General features: G+C 37.3%; 1 protein-coding gene across 4 annotated transcripts in view; it reads right to left on the bottom strand.

The window, feature by feature from the left end:
• The window catches only part of LOC107861580, a 33,583-nt gene extending 20,119 nt beyond the window's left edge, over positions 1 to 13,464 (bottom strand). For 3 of the 4 annotated variants that reach the window (XM_047410218.1, XM_047410217.1, XM_047410216.1), the window contains exons 1-8: positions 13,243 to 13,454; positions 13,101 to 13,156; positions 4,680 to 4,717; positions 3,633 to 3,726; positions 2,703 to 2,808; positions 2,538 to 2,608; positions 2,283 to 2,352; positions 1,797 to 1,859 (exon numbers count right to left, since the gene is read on the bottom strand). In XM_047410218.1, the coding sequence (XP_047266174.1) occupies positions 1,797 to 1,859; positions 2,283 to 2,352; positions 2,538 to 2,608; positions 2,703 to 2,808; positions 3,633 to 3,726; positions 4,680 to 4,717; positions 13,101 to 13,156; positions 13,243 to 13,386 (642 nt within the window). In that variant the 5' untranslated portion in view covers positions 13,387 to 13,454. Of the gene's footprint in view, positions 1 to 1,796; positions 1,860 to 2,282; positions 2,353 to 2,537; positions 2,609 to 2,702; positions 2,809 to 3,632; positions 3,727 to 4,679; positions 4,718 to 13,100; positions 13,157 to 13,242 lie in introns of all 4 variants that reach the window. The other variant, XM_016706856.2, reaches the window with a different exon arrangement.
• Between the last annotated feature and the right edge of the window lie 5,334 nt (positions 13,465 to 18,798).

The following is an 18,798-nucleotide window of genomic DNA, read 5'->3' as shown; positions in this document are numbered from 1 at the left end:
TCTCCGCTCAACCACCCTCTCCCAAATCTCCATAGTATGACATTTTGTGAATATTAACGCAATTAAAATATTACCACTATTTCTTACTAATTATCAAGCTTGTAATATTGATAAATTTTTATATCCTTTAAATTCAAATTAGTTGCCATGATTGGTATTGGTTAGTTAATTCAATTAAAGAAATGAAAAAATGACTAATGGTATAGTTATCCACATATGCATCTCAACATCCTCATTTCTGCTACTTCCGCTTTCGGGGCATGTGAGTTCATGGCCGACCAACACTCTGCCCCATACAACATAGTGGTTCCAATAACCACTTTATATCACTTGCTTTAAGTCTTTGATGGCACATCTTAACAGACAATACACCGGATGCGAGCCTCTATTTCATCCACCTTGCTCCAATATGATTTGTAATATCATCGTCAATCTCCCTTTTCCTTGGATTACTGACCAAGATACTTGAAACTTCCTCTCTTGGAGAAAACAGATTAAGAATCAAAAAGTAAAATACTTTGTCAAACCAAAGTGCTTATAAGCTGAAAAGCCATAAGTTGGGATGACCAACTTACATCTTTTGGTTGATTTTGACTTATAAGCACTTCTGGTGTTTTCCAGACGCGTAGATAAGCTGAAAAGTACTTATAAGACAGTTTGACTAGAGCTTATAAGCTCAGCCAAACACCCTCTATGAGCATTTATGTTCTTTCATCTCCTAAAAAGCACAAAAGAACATTTCTTCTAAGGTATTTATCCAAAGGCAATACTGTGAAGACATACCCGCAACTTTTTAAAATTATCAGCCTTGGTCTGAAATTCACCACCATCATCTCCATCAGCCCCCACAGAGAACTTTCCCTTTCAACTTCCACACTTCAGGAAACCAATTTGACATAACCGATATAATCTACAATTTGATATTCAAACTTGTATGGGACTCCTATACCATGAACCTCAAAGTCTGGCACTCGATTAAGAATGCACCTTTTCAGCAAACAATTTTTTGAGACATTAATAAATCCAGCATGGCCCAATCCACTTGATTGTTGTTGAAATAAAGGGAAAGAGAAGATGGGTGAGACATTTAATTTTTTCATCAAGAAGGAGAAAGACATTAATCCCAGGTTTTTCCGGAATAAGAATGTGTAAAAGTTTGATGCCTCCTTTCACTTAAATGATAACCAACTGTATTGTTGGCAAGAGTGACTGGGACAAGACATCACTGTGGACTGAAACTATGATGCCCAGGGATGTTGAGGACAAAGGGGAACCACAGGGTTCCATGATAGGGGCAAGGAACAAGCTGATTAGGCCATTAAGACCAGTATAGTAGTTGCACACCAGAAAAAGTTTTCAAAACTGTAGTGTCGCCAAACTGGGAAGTTGTCTACTTGATTCACACCAAATGCCTCATTAGAGAAGAAATGGGTTGATGTTTATCAACTAACCCAGCATAAACAATTGGAGGCAATGAACCACATAGTCTACAAGTGAAGGGGACTAACCTAAAGGTTCAAAAGTCTCTGATTAACATGCTTGCTTTTCATATCGCAACTCAATCATAAAGTAAGGAGAGCAATGGTAATGATTGGTGAGCAATGTTTAACTTGCAATAGGTTTTGCCTCCATATACAATAATATTAACTTCTAGACCCCAAGAATAATTATAGGCAACTCTAAGGAGGCTATACTGAAGTAGGCATGCTCTTGATAAGGGAATAGACAGATTCTGAAACTGTAACATAGGATTACAAACAAAGACGTCTTAAATTACATTATATACGATAACTCACTTCAAGGGAGATGGGATCCTCTGGTGATGAAGCCAGTATAGCCTCAAATTGTTGAAGCGTCTTCTGCAAAAGCATCAAATCTGATGACATTTCAACAATATATAGGGTGACCATGAATTTCTCAACAATACGAAATTGAGTGAATTTAACAATTAACATATTGCTAACAGTTTTATTTTCAGAAGAGCTTTTATGTGCATAGATTTCTAGAATAGCACATTTTATATCCTAGATATTCATGTAACTCCATATGAACCTGTTTCATACTTTCATATCAGAGAATAGTTGGGCCTACTGACTAGCAATTGAAAACTACACATGAAAGCCCAGTAGATAAAAAGATGAGAGACATTGGCAAATCGGTGCTTCACCAATCTTGCCTCCTCTTTCTGCAGCAAATTTCAACTGAACTCAAAAGTATGTCTCTTCTTCCTTATAGTTGCACACTAGAAAAAGTTAATTTCAGTGTGGAGGAAAACAATTTACCAGGAGGTTAGCTCTCTCATCTTCAGCAATTCTCTTACCCGTGATGGCAATCTCCTCAGTGGGATTAACACTGGACCAATGGCCTCATTAGGACTACCATTTTTTGATAAAGGAAAAGAAATGAAAAGAAAGAAGCAAACAATAAATCATGAAACTTTGTAACCTCAGGATAGAGTAGAAAAGAAAACCAGGACCCAAATGATGAGATCTATTTGCTAACAAATAGCCAGCATAGTAGGCAGCGGCAGAATCTACCTTCCAGAGGGAAGAAAGTCACCAAGTGCAAACACGAGACCAAATACAATAACAGCTGCTCCAACTCCAATCTATTAAATCCGGCATAAATCTATTAGCGCCCATATGAAGAAATGAGTTCAATTAAATCAATATGGGAAAGTGTCAGCTCTATTATAGTACTACCTTGGTACCCAGTCCGATTGTAGTACTTCTGGACTCAACCGGAGCATCATAGTCAATCGCTCCATATGCTTTCGCTTCCTCTGTTTTTTTCTGCTGAAGCGCCAACCTACCAGTTAGTGAAAAAATCTTAGTCAATGAAACATATTTTAATCAATGAAGAAGAAAGAGAAAAAAAGGATAATGTCATCAACAAATTAGCCACATATCTCCCAAAGATGGAAACAAGAAGTCCAAGACATAAGAAATTAGACATCAATAGTTGACACAGAAAAGATTTAACATGCCTACATTGTGGAAGCAGTTTACTTTATACAAGAACTAAAAATATCCACAAAATAGTCTAGAACGTAAAGTCAGAAGTTGAAACTGCACACATTAGCCTTGAAACCGGAGGTCCAATAATTGATCGTGGCACTTGTTACCAGTGATCATTCATCCAATCCCTTGTTTGGAATGCAAAATGTTGATGACACTCCTAGTAAGCATGATCAAGTAATTCCAAAATTGTTTTCCATACTAGGACATTGAGAAGTGATGCCCAGTTGCCCACTACCAGCTGATTGATTGGCCAACATTGCTGCCAGAATCTCTCATAGTCTGTGCATGTCTTACTTCCTCCTTTTTATTCGGGTGGTGGGATGGTGGGGAGAGAGTAGGTAGCCGAGTGTTGTAGTAATTTTGTATGGGAGAGGCAGGGGGCTAGTCTCCTCGTATCATCTTTCCCCTTAATTAACCTTATCTAGTATTAGCATAGTATCTTAATCTCTGTTTTTACTACTACCTGTTCATCTGCATTGTTTATTCTGCTATTTTTGCAGTCATTGGTGCAATCATATATTAAAAATTATTTTTATAAGGAAGATAACTACTGCAGATGAGCATAGACATAAAAACCAGTAGGAAAGAAACCATTCTAAATAGTAGTAGCACCTTTTTACTGCTTGCAGCCGTTCCTCAAACTGCAGATCTGACCCCACACTTTCTACCTTTCTGACTTCATTCGTAGATTTCAAACGAGGAGCTTCTGCACAGTAATGAGCCTTACATTGTATTTGCAACAAGATCTGTTACTCAAACTTCACTTTAAACAAGAGATAACAGGAGAAAAAAAAAATCTTTAAGAGACCACTTAGTATGGTAACAGAAGAATGTGATCAAACATTTTGAATTGGAAATAAGCTTCCAAAGCATACATATTTTAGCCAGAACTTGAATTGGAAATAAGCTTCCAGAGTTTGGGTTGTCGAGTGACAGTCACGTGATCCCTGAATTTGGGACGTGACAAATATCAATTGTACCTTCAACCATCTTCTTTCTTTAGCCCACTCAAAGTTTTTCAGCTATTGTCATCACCCACATCTACCGGCCATTTTGCTCAACTATTCTCCAATTTTTCTATAGGGGGTATAGGACTCCAACAAGTGAAACATATAAGACTTAATTTTAAGCAAAAGAAAATTATACAACAGATGATAAGAAAATTTAAGTTTCTCCGAGCATTTGAATAACATAACTAGGTTTTTAAGAAAATAATACTTACAAAGATTATAATTAGAAGATGAATTACTATCCGTCGTCATGAAAATGGCGAAGAGTTTGTTTATTTGCACATTCTCATTATAGGTATACTACATAATGTCAAATTGTAGCACATACAAGTCTAGGAAAAACAAGAGGTGAATAACTAAAAGAGAACTAGTTTACTAATAAAGCACTTTTACAGGTTTCATGAAAATTCTGACTTTTTGAAACACAATCCAAAAATGAATGCGCTGTTGAAGCATGCCTTGTTTTAGGTTTGAAAGCTCCGAATGTATAATATTCATTTAATGCGGGTTATTTTGATGCATCAAATAATTTATACATCTAATCAAACAAACTTTTCTATTTTCTCTAAATTATTAACCGATAAAACACAAGTAAAAAAGATATTCAACTACACACTACACTACATGTAAGGTAGGGTGGTTTACTAACGATTAAGGAGGTCGTCAGACTGTGGGGTGGATGAATTCCTGCAAGAGTAAACAATAGCTTTAGATAATAACTACAATTAGCGGACTTTCAGCACAATTTAGATCAACATGCAGTTCTAGACAACACCTAAGGTACATTCAGAGAATAATACACAATTTCTAAAGCACTAGAAGGAGTTGAAGAGAAGTTAAAAGAAGAGAAAATACATAAAGTCTCCCCGATGTTGGCCGACTTTAAAAAAAAAAACACCTAACCTATACTTCCGACCTATTACCCCTCGAATCTTACTTAATCGTTGAAAATACACTATTTTTCACTGAATTCCAGTCACAAAAAGAGAGCGAATGAACGCACCAATCGGATGTTGCCCCGTGTAAATACATTTAATTTCATATGTTATTTATATTTTTTGATAAAATTTTCCTTTTTATTTTATTTATCACCCTACCCCACCCCACCCTCTCCCCACCCCCGTCCAGCATCCCCCCTAAGCCCAGCATCTCCCCTTATCCTCCCATTGTCTTCTTCAACAACGTTGTCCAGTAAAGTTATTTTTTGAAGCTCCATTTTGGAAACACCATTAAAGCTCCATTGTCTTCTTCAACACCATTCTACTTGAATCATAAAACTCCATTAATGAAGCTTTAATGGAGTTTTATGATCCTTAATAAAAATAGTTAAATGATTATTTCAAAAAGAAAAAAATTAATGGAGGTGTAGAAGAAACAAAGGTAGGTGGGGGGTGTTGCGGGGGAGAGAAGGGTATGGGATAATTTTAAAAAGTAAATAAATATTGATTTTTTTTTAAAAAAAAAGAAGATAAATTATATATGAAATTATTTACACGTGGCAGCTTTTAATTGGTCAATAAAGTCAATTTTGAGCCTTTCATGCGCCTGTTGTGCGTGTATACACGCAGAGGGTCAAAATGGTGTTTTTGTAATGATTTAAGTAAGATTCGTGGGGTAATAGGTCGAAAGTATAGTTTAAGTAACTTTTTGAAAAAGTCGATCAACATCAGGGGGGACTTTATGTATTTTCTCTTAAAATAAATGTGAATCTTCTTCCTGATATCATGTATCATTTAAATAAAATTATTATCTCCCACTTCGAATGACTATTCTATATAACCTCTTAAGTTTATGTTTTCACCTACATACTGTTGTATTTGGACTTATTTTACAAAAATGCAAGACCACTAGAAATGTCCATTACACCAGATAAGAAACAAGAGATCACATTATCCTTGTAAATTCCTACGTTACCTGCTTGCACATACGTCAAAATTTCTTTGTATGAAGCAATTTTAACATCGCTTCAATGATTTTTCAGTTCCAATCCTTTTCTTTCTTTTTTTTTTTTTTTGGGGGGGGGGGGGGGGGGGGGGGGGGGATGACCCTCTCTTTCACAAGGCTGGATCATTTAAATTGTATCTGCAAAGTCGCTTTATGATCATACATTTGTAGTAAATTACCAGGTTCCTGACACCTATTCCAGCTAGTTCCTTCGGAAGTAAGATCTTTTCCAAATTCATCGGAAGGTACTTGTGTTGGGTGTAACTACCTTCTCATAGAAATATCCTAATTTTGTCCAGTTGCTTCAACCTTGAGTATAAGGATAGTGACATAAAATATGTAGGTGTGTTGTCCAAGACGTTGATCGTAACGAATGGATCCTGGGACCTTGGGTCAAACTCAACCCCAAAAGTTAGCTCATCGGTAGAGGATTCCTAAGACCACAAAAAGGAGATCACAATCCATTTCCTCAACCAATGTGGGATTTGACACTCCCCCACACGCTCAAAATTGGAACTGGAGTGTAGATAACATAACACAAGGTTCCAACATTGTGGAACGCAACAAGGATCGAAGGGTTTGACACTAATACTATGTAAGGAATGGACTCTGGCCTAACTCAACCCTAAAACATAACTCATGTTGGGGAGAATTGTCCAGGACCAAATAAAGAGATCACAACTCATTCTCTCAACTAATATCGGACTTGACATTGTAAATAGACAAGATAACGGAGGGATTTTTCCTTATGTCCTATTCCACAATGAAAGACGTATATGCACATATACATTAAACTCTAATTAAGGAAAGAATCTAAAAAAAGGAAAAGGGTCAAAATACCCCTATACTTTCATTTATTAGCTAAGTTTGTCCTTGTTATACTATCTGTCCAAAAATACCTCTGCCATTAGAAACTTAACAAAAATACCGCTATTTTTGACAAAGTTACACCATGGAAAAGTCAGAGAATCTTTTGGTTCATCTTATACACGTGCCATCTTCTAATTAGATGGTCATAACTAACTACATCAAGTTATTGTATTATTTCTCAATAATGCCTTTTTTGCTTTTAGTTTTTTAATCGTTTTCCTTTTCATCTATTTCTTTTTCGTTCTCTTTCTTGCTTTTCTTCATTTTTTTTATCAGGTAACATAATTTCATTCATAATCATGGCCACAAAACTGGTTGTATATTAGGGGTATACCAAGAGGTAAACATCAATTCTTTCGCATCAATTCTTTTGCAGTTCTTGGTATTGCCCATGAAGTGTCAAACCACCTAAACATATCCCACAATAACCTTATGTAAAATCACAATGAATAAGAAAATGATCCACATCCTTGCCCGTTTTCTTGCACAAATAATATCAGCTAATGCAAACTACCTTTCGCCTTCTTAGATTCTTCGTCGTCAAGATCACCCCTCACTTAGCTAGCCAAGTGAAAAAACACATCTTTCGACACCTTTTCTTCTTTATGTCAGCCGCTAATCTCTTTAACATCATTTTTTCTTCTTTTCTTCTTCATTTAGAATTGTGAGTAGGCTTGAAACTAAAACTGAATGAAGGAAAGTAATGAAATAGGTTAAAATTTGAGAGAAACTTTTGAATTATCGGAAAAATTGGTGTCCGGCGATAAAAAATTTTCCAACGAGATTTTCCTACACCATTTTTTCGATGAGATTTCCTGTGCCTCCTCTTGCATAGCTCTTCAAGTCTGGCCTATTTATCACGGGTGACGCTCTGAGGATATGATTAACTCGGGAGTTCTGGGTGATCAGTTCCTTCCTTTGCAGACTTAAAGTAGTCACCACAAACGTCAGTATCCTCGGTTCGTGGTCAGTTTTGTTGGCGGTCGATTTTTCCAACTCAACCTCATCGCCATCCTCCTCCATAACTCCTCGTGTTTTTCATCCCCTAATGTATTTGAAGTGATATAGGCTAAGTTTTCAATGAGTTTGTCCACCTTCTTATCCTGAGCTTCTTATCTTTTCCGCCAGGGCCTCGTGGGACCATGTGAAACCCAGCAGAATCTCCTCAGATGAGAGGTTGTTTTCGATAGACCCCCGGCTCAAGATAGATAACAGTATAACCAACAAACAAACAGAAAACATAAAAGCACACAACAAAAATGGGATAACATACCGCTAGACAATAATGAAAACAAGGCACCCACAAAGTAATACGATAAACTATTTATTCGAAATCGAAAACAACATCAAAACATCACTAACAAGCAACTATAGGCGTAGATACAAACAAAAGCACTCCTACACACTAACCCTCTACCCTAATCCGCGCCCTCCATACCTTCCTATCAAGGGTCATGTCCTCCGTAAGTTGTAACTGCACCATATCATGTTTAATCACCTCCCTCCAATATTTCTTCACTCTACCTCTACCCCACCTAAACCATCCATAGACAACCTCTCACACCTCCGAGCTGGAGCATCCATGCCCCTCGTCATCATATGCCCGAACCATCGCAACCTCACTTCCCGCATCTTGTCCTTTACCGAAGCCGCTCTCACCTTCTCCCGAATAATCCCATTTCTAACCCTATCACTCCTGTTAAGTCCACACATCCATCACAACATCCTCATCTCCGCCACCTTTAACTTCTGGATGTGGGAGTTCTTAACTGGACAACACTCTGTCCCATATAACATAGCCGGTCGAACCGCCACTCTGTAGAACTTACCTTTAAGCTTAGGAGCCACCTTATTATCAAACAAGACCCCTAAAGCGAGACTCCATTTCAACCATCCTACACCAATGCGGTGCGTGACATCTCATCAATCTCGCCATTTCCGTGAATCATAGACCCAAGATACTTGAAGCTCTCCTTCTTCTAAATGGCCTGAGAATCCAGTTTCACCACCACATCAGCCTCATGCGACAAATCACTAAACTTACATTCCAAATACTCCGTCTTAGTCCCACTCAACCTAAATTCTTTAGACTCCAGGGTCCGTCTCCAAACCTCCAACTTATTGCTGACACCTCACCGAGTCTCATCAATCAGTACAACATCAGCAAATAACATACACCAAGACACCTCCCTTTGAATACGCTGCATCAAAACATCCATCACCAAGGCAAATAAAAATGGGTTAAGAGTATCATTGGTGCAACCCAGTCAAAATAGGAAAATGCTTTGAATCTCCTTCTACCATACTCACATGAGTCTTTGCATCGTCGTACATGTCCTGAATCGACCCAGTGTACACCACAGGCACGTCTCTGACCTTCAAGCACCTCCACAGAATCTCTAGGGACTTTGTCATACACCTTCTCGAACACCATGTGCAAGTCTTTCTTCCTCTCCCTAAACTGCTCCACTAATCTCCTCACGAGGTGAATGACCTCAGTAGCTGAACAAACTGGCATGAAACCCAATTGATTCTTAAAAATATCCACGATCCTCCTTAGCCTCAACTCTACCACTCTTTCCCAAACCTCCATAGTATGACTCAATAGTTTGATACCCCCATAGTTGTTGTAACTCTGAATGTCCCCCTTGTTCTTATACAATGGAATCATCGTACTCCATCTCCAAGCTTCAAGCATCTTCGCCGCCCTAAAAATGATGTTAAACAATCTTGTCAACTACTCCAAACCTACCCCGCTAATGCTCTTCCAAAAATCTACCGGAATCTCGTCTAGCCCAGTCGCTCTACCCCTACGCATCCTATGAATAGCCCCCTTAACCATAATCACGACACCTCTCCGAGTTCTCCAAATCCCGCAGCATGAAATATTTGTCCCTCTCATCATTCTATGAAAATAGGATTGCCACCTCTTTCTAATGAAGGCATCCTCAGTAGCTGAACAACCTGGCATGAAACCCAATTGATTCTTAAAAATATCCACAATCCTCCTTAGCCTCAACTCTACCACTCTTTCCCAAACCTCCATAGTATGACTCAATAGTTTGATACCCCCATAGTTGTTGTAACTCTGAATGTCCCCCTTGTTCTTATACAATGGAATCATCGTACTCCATCTCCAAGCTTCAAGCATCTTCGCCGCCCTAAAAATGATGTTAAACAATCTTGTCAACTACTCCAAACCTACCCCGCTAATGCTCTTCCAAAAATCTACCGGAATCTCGTCTAGCCCAGTCGCTCTACCCCTACGCATCCTATGAATAGCCCCCTTAACCATAATCATGACACCTCTCCGAGTTCTCCAAATCCCGCAGCATGAAATATTTGTCCCTCTCATCATTCTATGAAAATAGGATTGCCACCTCTTTCTAATGAGGGCATCCTCAACCAAAACTTCTTATCCCCGCCTTTCTCCCTTAAGGTAACGAGCTTCCGCTCCCTGGCCTTGGCAAGCCTATACAACTTCTTATCCCCGCCTTTCTCCTCTAAAGCCGCATACAAGCTCTCAAAAGTTGTTGTCTTAGCCACTGTAACTGCTCGCCTAGCTAACTTATACTCCTCTCTATTTTTCGTTTTTCCTCATCATCCTTGCTTACAATCAACTTAGCATAGGACCCTACTTAGCCATGCTTACCAGATCGGCCTCTCAAGACACTCAACACCTCTAGCAATCTCCCTAATACAACTGGCAATCGTCTCCCACATACTATCCACATCCCAAGCCCCCATAGTCATCAACTTCTCGCCTATTTTCACATCATTGGCCAAAGTCAAACTACCCCACTTAATCCTAGGTCGATCCTTCATACCCCTCTTCTTTCGGTCTCTTTTTATCACCAAGTCCATCACTAACCGTTTATGTTGGGTCGAAAGATTCTCACTAGGTATGACTTTACAGTATTTACATAGCGTTCTATCCCTCTTCCTAAGGAGCAAAAAATCTATCTGGATCTTGGTCACTGAACTACTAAAGGTAATAAGGTGTTCCTCCTTCTTTGGGAAGCTCGAATTCGCTACCCAGAACCCAAAAACCCTAGCAAAATCCAAAAGGGAAGCACCTCCTTCATTACGCTCCCCGAAATTGAAACCCCCATGCACATCATTATAACCTCCCGACGAAAACCCAATATGCCCATTGAAATATCCTCGAACGAAAAGCTTCCCAATGCTTGGAACGCCTCTCACCACCTCATTCAAAACCGCTTCTTCTCCTCCTCGTCCAACCCTGCTTACGGAGCATAGGCACTAATAACATTCAACGAAGATCCTCCAATGACCAACTTAATCGATATCAACCTATCGTTAAACTGCTTAACCTCCACCACCTGCCCCCTAGATCTTCATCTACTACGATATCTACCTCATTCCTATATCTCACGCTACCCGAGTACCACAACTTATATCCGTCCACATCTTTCGCCTTAAAGCCTACCCATTAGGTTTCCTAGACACAAGCTATACTAATCCACCTCTTTTTAAGGATCTTTACGAGCTTTATAGACTTACCCTGAAGAGTACCTATGTTTCAAGAACCAACCCTCGGTTTGGAAGCTCTCTATCCCGCCTAACCCTACTACTCCTCACCCCCAACCCTACACTAGATCGTAGACCCGACCCTAACCCCTCACCAGAACTAGACCCCGCCCTTACCCCGCCCGTAGTCCAGCTCCTAACCCCGACCCCAACCCCGATCCTGACCTATGACATGATCCTAGTCCACCATTGATCCCTACAAACACTAGTTAGAGGGTGAAATTTGCCAAGAAACATATTCAACGTTCCAAGGCTTTAGGAGTCGATTCTGAATTCTCAGACTTGTGGCCAAGAAACACCATTCTTGCAAGAATAACAAACACAAAGTCATATGAGCTCAAAGTAATATCTCTTTCTATTATTTTCTGGTTGTCCCTAAAGATTGAGGGAGCAGGCTACTTATAGATTACATGAATGAAACCATTATTGATAATATTTCTACTATGCCCTAAGGACTAATACTAATCACAACATGACGTGTGTCCATCCCTCATTTGTGCCAGCCAAAATTCTGGTTGTGCACAGCTCAATACTGAGCTCGCCCGCATGCCTGAACTGCCTAACATTCTTGTCCCCCATATCTTCTTGTCCACGTAATGGATCCAGCGTCCTTCAAAATAAGCCCTGGTTATGAGAGTGACACTTAACCTTTTTATCGTAGCATACTCTCCAGTTGTGCCACGTGTCTGACATGTTAGTCGAGCATATACAGGAGGAACTAGTACAAGACATGTATTATTGTTCTCTCACCTACTAGAGTAGACTTGAACAACGACAATCTTACTGGAGAAAGTGGTGCAGTTGCTTACTCATGAGACATTTGATTGTTCACCTATGACATGGTCAATTAACCACTCATCTCTCTCCCCTCTGACTGGCAAAGGATGTATATATCAATGACACCAAATATTGGCCATGTTCAGGAAATAACAACAATACCCTTCTGAAGACAAAATATCACAAAAAAAAAAAAAAAAAAAAATTCAAGGCCTTTGAGTCTAACTTGGTGACAAATGGTCGGACATCTCGAACATAAAATGTGCTTCTAAACACCCTATGCTCCACTAGAAATAGTCTCACTTGGGAAGAGAACAGAATAAGGCACACCACCAGCAAGCATTGTAAGCACGGCATATGCCATACCATTAATAAGAAATCATGACGTAGAAACCGCATCGACTCAAAATTGCTTAGGAACCTTCGTTTGGGAAAATAGTGCCCCAGTTGTCTCAAGTAGACGTTCGTTCCTCTCAACAACTGTATTTTGAGAAGGTGTATCCATACAAGATGACTGATGGAGACACTCATGTCGTCGCAAATAGGATTGAAATGATTCTAACATGTATTCTTTAGCATAATCACTCCTTAATGTAGTAAAATAGTATTAAATTGAGTTTTAACTTCAGCATAAAAGGCATAAAATGGAAAAAACTTTCAAATTGATTTTCACATAAAGTAAATCCACAAAGTAACAAAATATATTGCATACCTTGGGCAAAGTGCTTGAAATATGAACCATGAATACAACAGATGAATGGTTAAAAGCACTTTTCTAAGAGAGATATTTTTTCCCTCTCCTTCATGAGATTGCAAGAAAATTAATGCAAATGACTTCTAAAAATAGACAAGAGTAGATAATGGTGGTTAGGAAGTATCGTTCATTTAAAACAAGAAGTTCCACAGAGGAAGTAAGAGAGAAGCATACCTTCGGGGAGGCACTGTACCCTTGGCCTGCTTTCTGGCGGTTGCAGAATTCTTGCCCTGAATTGAAGTAGCAATAACACAGTATAGAAATAGATCCAAAATTAAAAGGGTCTCTGGACTCTGGAGATGATAAGCAGTAGTACCTTGTTCGTGTTGCCGAAACCACGGGGTGAATTTGAATCAGTAGAAGAGCAGCATAGACAATTGTACCTGAAAGAGAATGTTGATGAGCGAGACTTCAACAGTTGCGTAAAGTGAGTCGACGTCGCTGTTGTTGCAACGGCCATCAGATGAGGTCTGCCGTTACAAACCTTTTGCGTCGGACAGTTAATTGTTTGAAGCAATGCGGGAGGTCGCAAAGTCAATTATTTATCTCAATCTATCTATATATTATTATTTAGCCAAGTGGCACCATTACACGTTAACACGTCAGTTTAGTTAATTAGTTAGGAAAAAGTTGTTTAACCAGTTGGTTCAAAAATTTTGAATTCAAAATTTCAGTTACCTAATTTTATAATGATTTGTTGTTTTAAAATTTTCAAAAACAAATTACCAATTAATTTACGATTTTAAATTTTTAATTCATTTGTTGTTTTAAAAATTTCAAAATGAAATTACCAATTAATTTACAATTTTAAATTTTTAGTTCGAATGTTGGTATATTTGTTGGTTATAATTGCTACCCTTTACACTATAATATTACATACTATAAATTGGTTATAATTACATTAGATTTTTATTATTTTTTTCCAAAACTTCTACGTTACCTAACAAACAAATATTAGCAATTTTATATTTTAAGATCAAATTGTTGATATATTAGTTATAATTGTTGATATATTAGTTATAACTGTTACCTTTTACACAATAATTTAATAAAACATAAAATATGAACTACATTTACTTTATCTATAGAACAAAATTTGACATTAAATTTGTAATATGTAACTACATTATTTATTTATTTATTTTTAAAATAAAACGTAACTGAACATTATCAATAACATCTTAAATAAAATGCACTGTTTATTATAAATCTTTTACTTGAAAGCAACATTCATTTTAATAGTATATTGGCATCACTATAGTCAAATTTTGATTATGATGCAACCTCCTCACTGAACCATATGTCATCATATACAATATCCATCTGCATTGAATTGCAAATAAATATATATATATGTTAGTCATTCAATATTACATTAATATAAAAAAAAATTAATATGAATAATGTGGCAAATATAAACAAATTGATAAAGTTGAATTAAAATTTCTGATGGATATATAATTATATAAGTTACCAAGGCATATTATAACTCTTTTATCACCATCTTATTTATCCAGTACACAATTGAATTCTATTTATCACAGTTGAATTTTCACAACTGCATCTTCTTATCCTTATGGTTAACTGCCCTGATTCTTCTTCCCCTTCATCAATAAATTAAGTCCAATTCTAATGTAATACCACTTCTAACTCTTAAAATCCTTATACAGAAAGTTTCAAGAAAAATTGTGAGTTCTTAAATAACTCCAATTCTGTAATCCCTTACCATAATTTACGGATACCTACATACTCTAAAAAATGTCAGACTTCATCAAAGACATAACTATCACTAAAATGCATTGGAAATTAAAAGTCTTGGTTGTTCGGCTATGGGATCAGAAGTGAAAGATCGCTTTAATATCGACGCTTTGTACGTAATTGAAATGATTCAGCAGGATGAATTGATTCTGCAGGAAGAACAGGTATCCAACATTTTCTAATTTCTTTATAATACTATTACTAACTTTGTCTGATTCATTATTCAATATTCTAAATTCATTTTTTTTAGGGTGATCGGATCCATCACTTTAAAAGTTGGTGTATCCGTAATGTTATTGAGAAATATAGATCAATCTTCAGGGCTTTGTAATGGAACAAGATTAATTATCACAAGAATTGGAAATTTGGTTATCGAGGCGAAAGTCTTATCAGGACATATGATTGGACAAAAGGTTTTTCATACCAAGAATGTCACTGACTCCCGTTTGATTTAAGAATACCCTTTAAGTTTTTTAAAAAAAAAAACAGTTTCTAATAGTTGTATCATTTGTCATGACTATCAATAAGAGCCAAGGACAATCTTTATCTCATGTTGGGCTATATTTGAAGAAAGTAATGTTCACACATGGCCACCTATACGTTGCACTATCACGGGTGACACGAAGACAAGGATTAAAGATTTTGACATATGATGATGAAGGAGAAGTTTCAAATGAAGCAACAAATGTAGTGTTTAAAGAAGTTTATCGTAATTTGAGTGTAAATTAAATTCAATCTGTTTCAAATTACAAAATAGGCTCAACAATAGCATCAATTTGTTGAGGGTTAGACTTAGTTTTTTTTATCAGTCAAATAGATAATAAATGTTAAATATTGTTGCAGTAAGTATATAGATTTTTTTATCAGTCAAATAGATAATTAAAGTTAATTGTTGTTGCAGTAAGTATATAGCTTTTTTTTTTCCAGTCAAATAGATAATAAAAGTTAATTGTTGTTGCAGTAAGAATAAGATGAAGTAATTTCACACGTGAAGTCTGGGAGGGTAGGATGTACATACGCAGACGTTACTTACTTTTGTGAGGTACAGAGTCTGCTTCATATATCCGCGACCCAAAAGAAAAATATAAAATGCAGGTTTTCTTCTTGTGATTAAATATTAATGTGGTTTTTCTTTCTTTTTACATATCACACTAAAAGGGCATCTATAATATAGAGATACGTACATTTCTGTCATCATATAAGGTATAATCTTATGAATGATATCCAAAAACTAAATTGACATAAGTTAAATTAATCGCCTTCCATAATTTACCTGCGTGACTGATGACAAGTGATGCTTCCTTCAAGGAGTCAGCTATACTTGATAAAAATGTGAAGTACTCCAAAATTGCAGACTCATTTTAATTTGTTGACTGGATAGATAACAAAATAATATATAAAAAAGCAGACTAAAAGTGATGCACATCAGGCTGGTCATATAACAAATAATGGCAGGTGTGAGTTTTCAGAGCACGAGTGAGTTCTAAGAAATAACGCAAGTGCTTTCCATATTGCATTAGAATATTTAAAAAGTGTTTTATAAAGGTATATTTAATTGATAAATTAATATTTATTAATTTAAAAAGTGTTTTCGAAATTCAATGAAGGTTAATTTAGATTATATCAAAACCATTGTACATATTTATTGTACCTCATGTTCATTCTTAAGGAATTTATATGAACCCATAAGTGAAAATCATATTCATAAACTTGAGGTCATGATTAATGATTGTGATTACTATAATAAAATGAATGTCACTAGCACGTTGGATTACCCCAAGTGAAAATGATACATGATCAAAGGTCTAGAGTTTAAAATAAATTGTGGATACCATAAGAGAAAACAATGTTGATGATGAAGTTGAAGATGATACAATACCTTTGGAACTGATTACGCATAAGGAAGTACTTATCACGTCTAGAATTCTTCACAATTTTTTAGTGCAGTTCAAAAAAAAGGACCAAAACTTTTGAATGCAATAAAAAAATCAGAAATGAGCTTCAACTAGATTTAAACATTTTTAAAAAATAAAAGACAATCAAATTATATTTCACGAAATTGTCTTAAATATTTTTGTGATTTTAAAGAATTATTAATTTATCATATTAATGGAACCTATTGTAACACCCCAACTTAGGAAGAAGTCCCACATCGGCAAAACACAGGAGGGATACTGGGTATATAAGTAATAAAGTCTTACTCCCTAGTAACGCATTTTAAAACCATGCGGGCCTGGGCCCAGAGCGGACAGTATCACTAGTGGGTTGGGCGGAGACGGGGGTATCTCGGATCTATGTGGTTTGAGATGCCCGTCGAGGCCAGGGCCTCGGGTCAAGTCGTGACAAAATGATATCAGAGTCGCTCTTGTGTCGTCCCTGTCGATGTGGGCCATAGTTCAAACTGAGTGTAGGTGAATCCCGATAAGGCGGGGCAAACCTCAGTCCTAAGTGTAGGCAAATCCCATTCGGTGGGGTAAACCTCAGCGAGGACGCTGAGTCCGTAAGGGGGGTGTATGTAACACCCCAACTTCCGTAAGGAGGGTGTATGTAACATCCCAACTTAGGAAGATGTCCCATATCGGCAAAACACAGGAGGGATACTGGGTATATAAGTAATAAAGCCTTACTCCCTAGTGACGCATTTTAAAACCATGCGGGCCTGGGCCTAGAGCGGACAATATCACTATTGGGTTGGGCGGAGATAGGGGTATCTCGGGCCTGTGTGGTTCGGGATGCCCGTCGCGGCCAGGGCCTCGAGCTTAAGGCTCGTTATCGTGGTCCAGTGATACGTGATGTGCGTAATAGGTCCTATTCTGAGGTATTTGACATTGCTCTTCGTTCCAAGTCCTATTATAAGATGGACAGAATTAATCGAGAAAACAAAAAGGCACGTAATTCAGGTGTATTTAGTGGTGCTCAATCTGAGGGCAATAGTAGTTTTTATTATAGGTAGTCCAGGCCTACGCAGTCAAAGTTTGTGGGACAGTCTTTGAGGAACAATTATTCAGCTAGACAGGGCGAACAACAGATGCAGAGGAAGGGTAACAGTTCTTATCAGTAAAGTCAGCATCTGTGGTGTTCCAATTGTGGTAGAAATAACAGTGGTCGTTGTTACAGAGCAAATAAGGCTTGCTATACTTATGGTGAGCAGGTACATATTGCTAAGTTTTGTCCTAAGGGAGATTCTGGGTCTAGTCAAGCTACTACTCAGGTGCAAAGAAATGTTGCAGGAGCACAAACCCAAGCTCAACCGGCTAGAGCTGCTCCACAGGGTGCTTATGGACAAAATCGATAGGGTGCGCAGGTTGCTCAAATAGGGGGTGGACCACCGAGATTCTTCGCTATAGCTAGACAGGATAATGAGGCACCTGATGCGGTGGTCACGGGTATTATATTGTTAATTCTCTTGAGGGATATTTCTTTATTGATCTTTGTTCTACGTATTTGTTTTATCTTCATATATTGTTTTATTCTTATAAAGAAAAGTTGAGACTCTTATTGTTCTATATATGGTTATGACTTAGTAGGGACACTTCATTAATGGAGAAAGTTTATGAATATTGCGTGATATCTATTTAGCACAGCGGCATCATAGTTGATCTACTTGTGCTACCTATGTTTGACTTTGATGTGATTATGTGTATGGACTGGTTGACATCATATTATGCTTTGATTAGTTGTTATCCTAAACTTATACGTTTCTATTTTTTTGAAAAAACCACCTTTAGTGTGGAAGGTATGACCATTGTGACTCAAGGATAATATTTTATGTAAGGGCACGACGAATGGTTGATCACGGGTGTTGGTGTTTTATACTACTGTACATATGATGCATGAGCTGAGATGTTACTATTGGTAATTTTTCGATTATTCAAGAATTTGTTGGTGTATTTTCAGATTTATTTTTCCGAGCTACCTAGGTTGCTCATAGTTCATCTTGCTTTTCACTTGTCACGAGCGAGTTAGATTTCCACATTTATTTGACGTTTCTTATATGATTGTCACGTTCGAGGACGAACGTTATTTTAAGTGGGGGAGAATGTAATATTCCAATTTATTATTATTTTTAATGAAGAGTTAATTGGTAATTATAACCAATAATTGATATTGATTA

Source organism: Capsicum annuum, chromosome 3 (genome assembly GCF_002878395.1).
Source record: "Capsicum annuum cultivar UCD-10X-F1 chromosome 3, UCD10Xv1.1, whole genome shotgun sequence".
NCBI lineage: Eukaryota > Viridiplantae > Streptophyta > Magnoliopsida > Solanales > Solanaceae > Capsicum > Capsicum annuum.
This window is presented reverse-complemented; position numbering and strand designations above follow the sequence as displayed.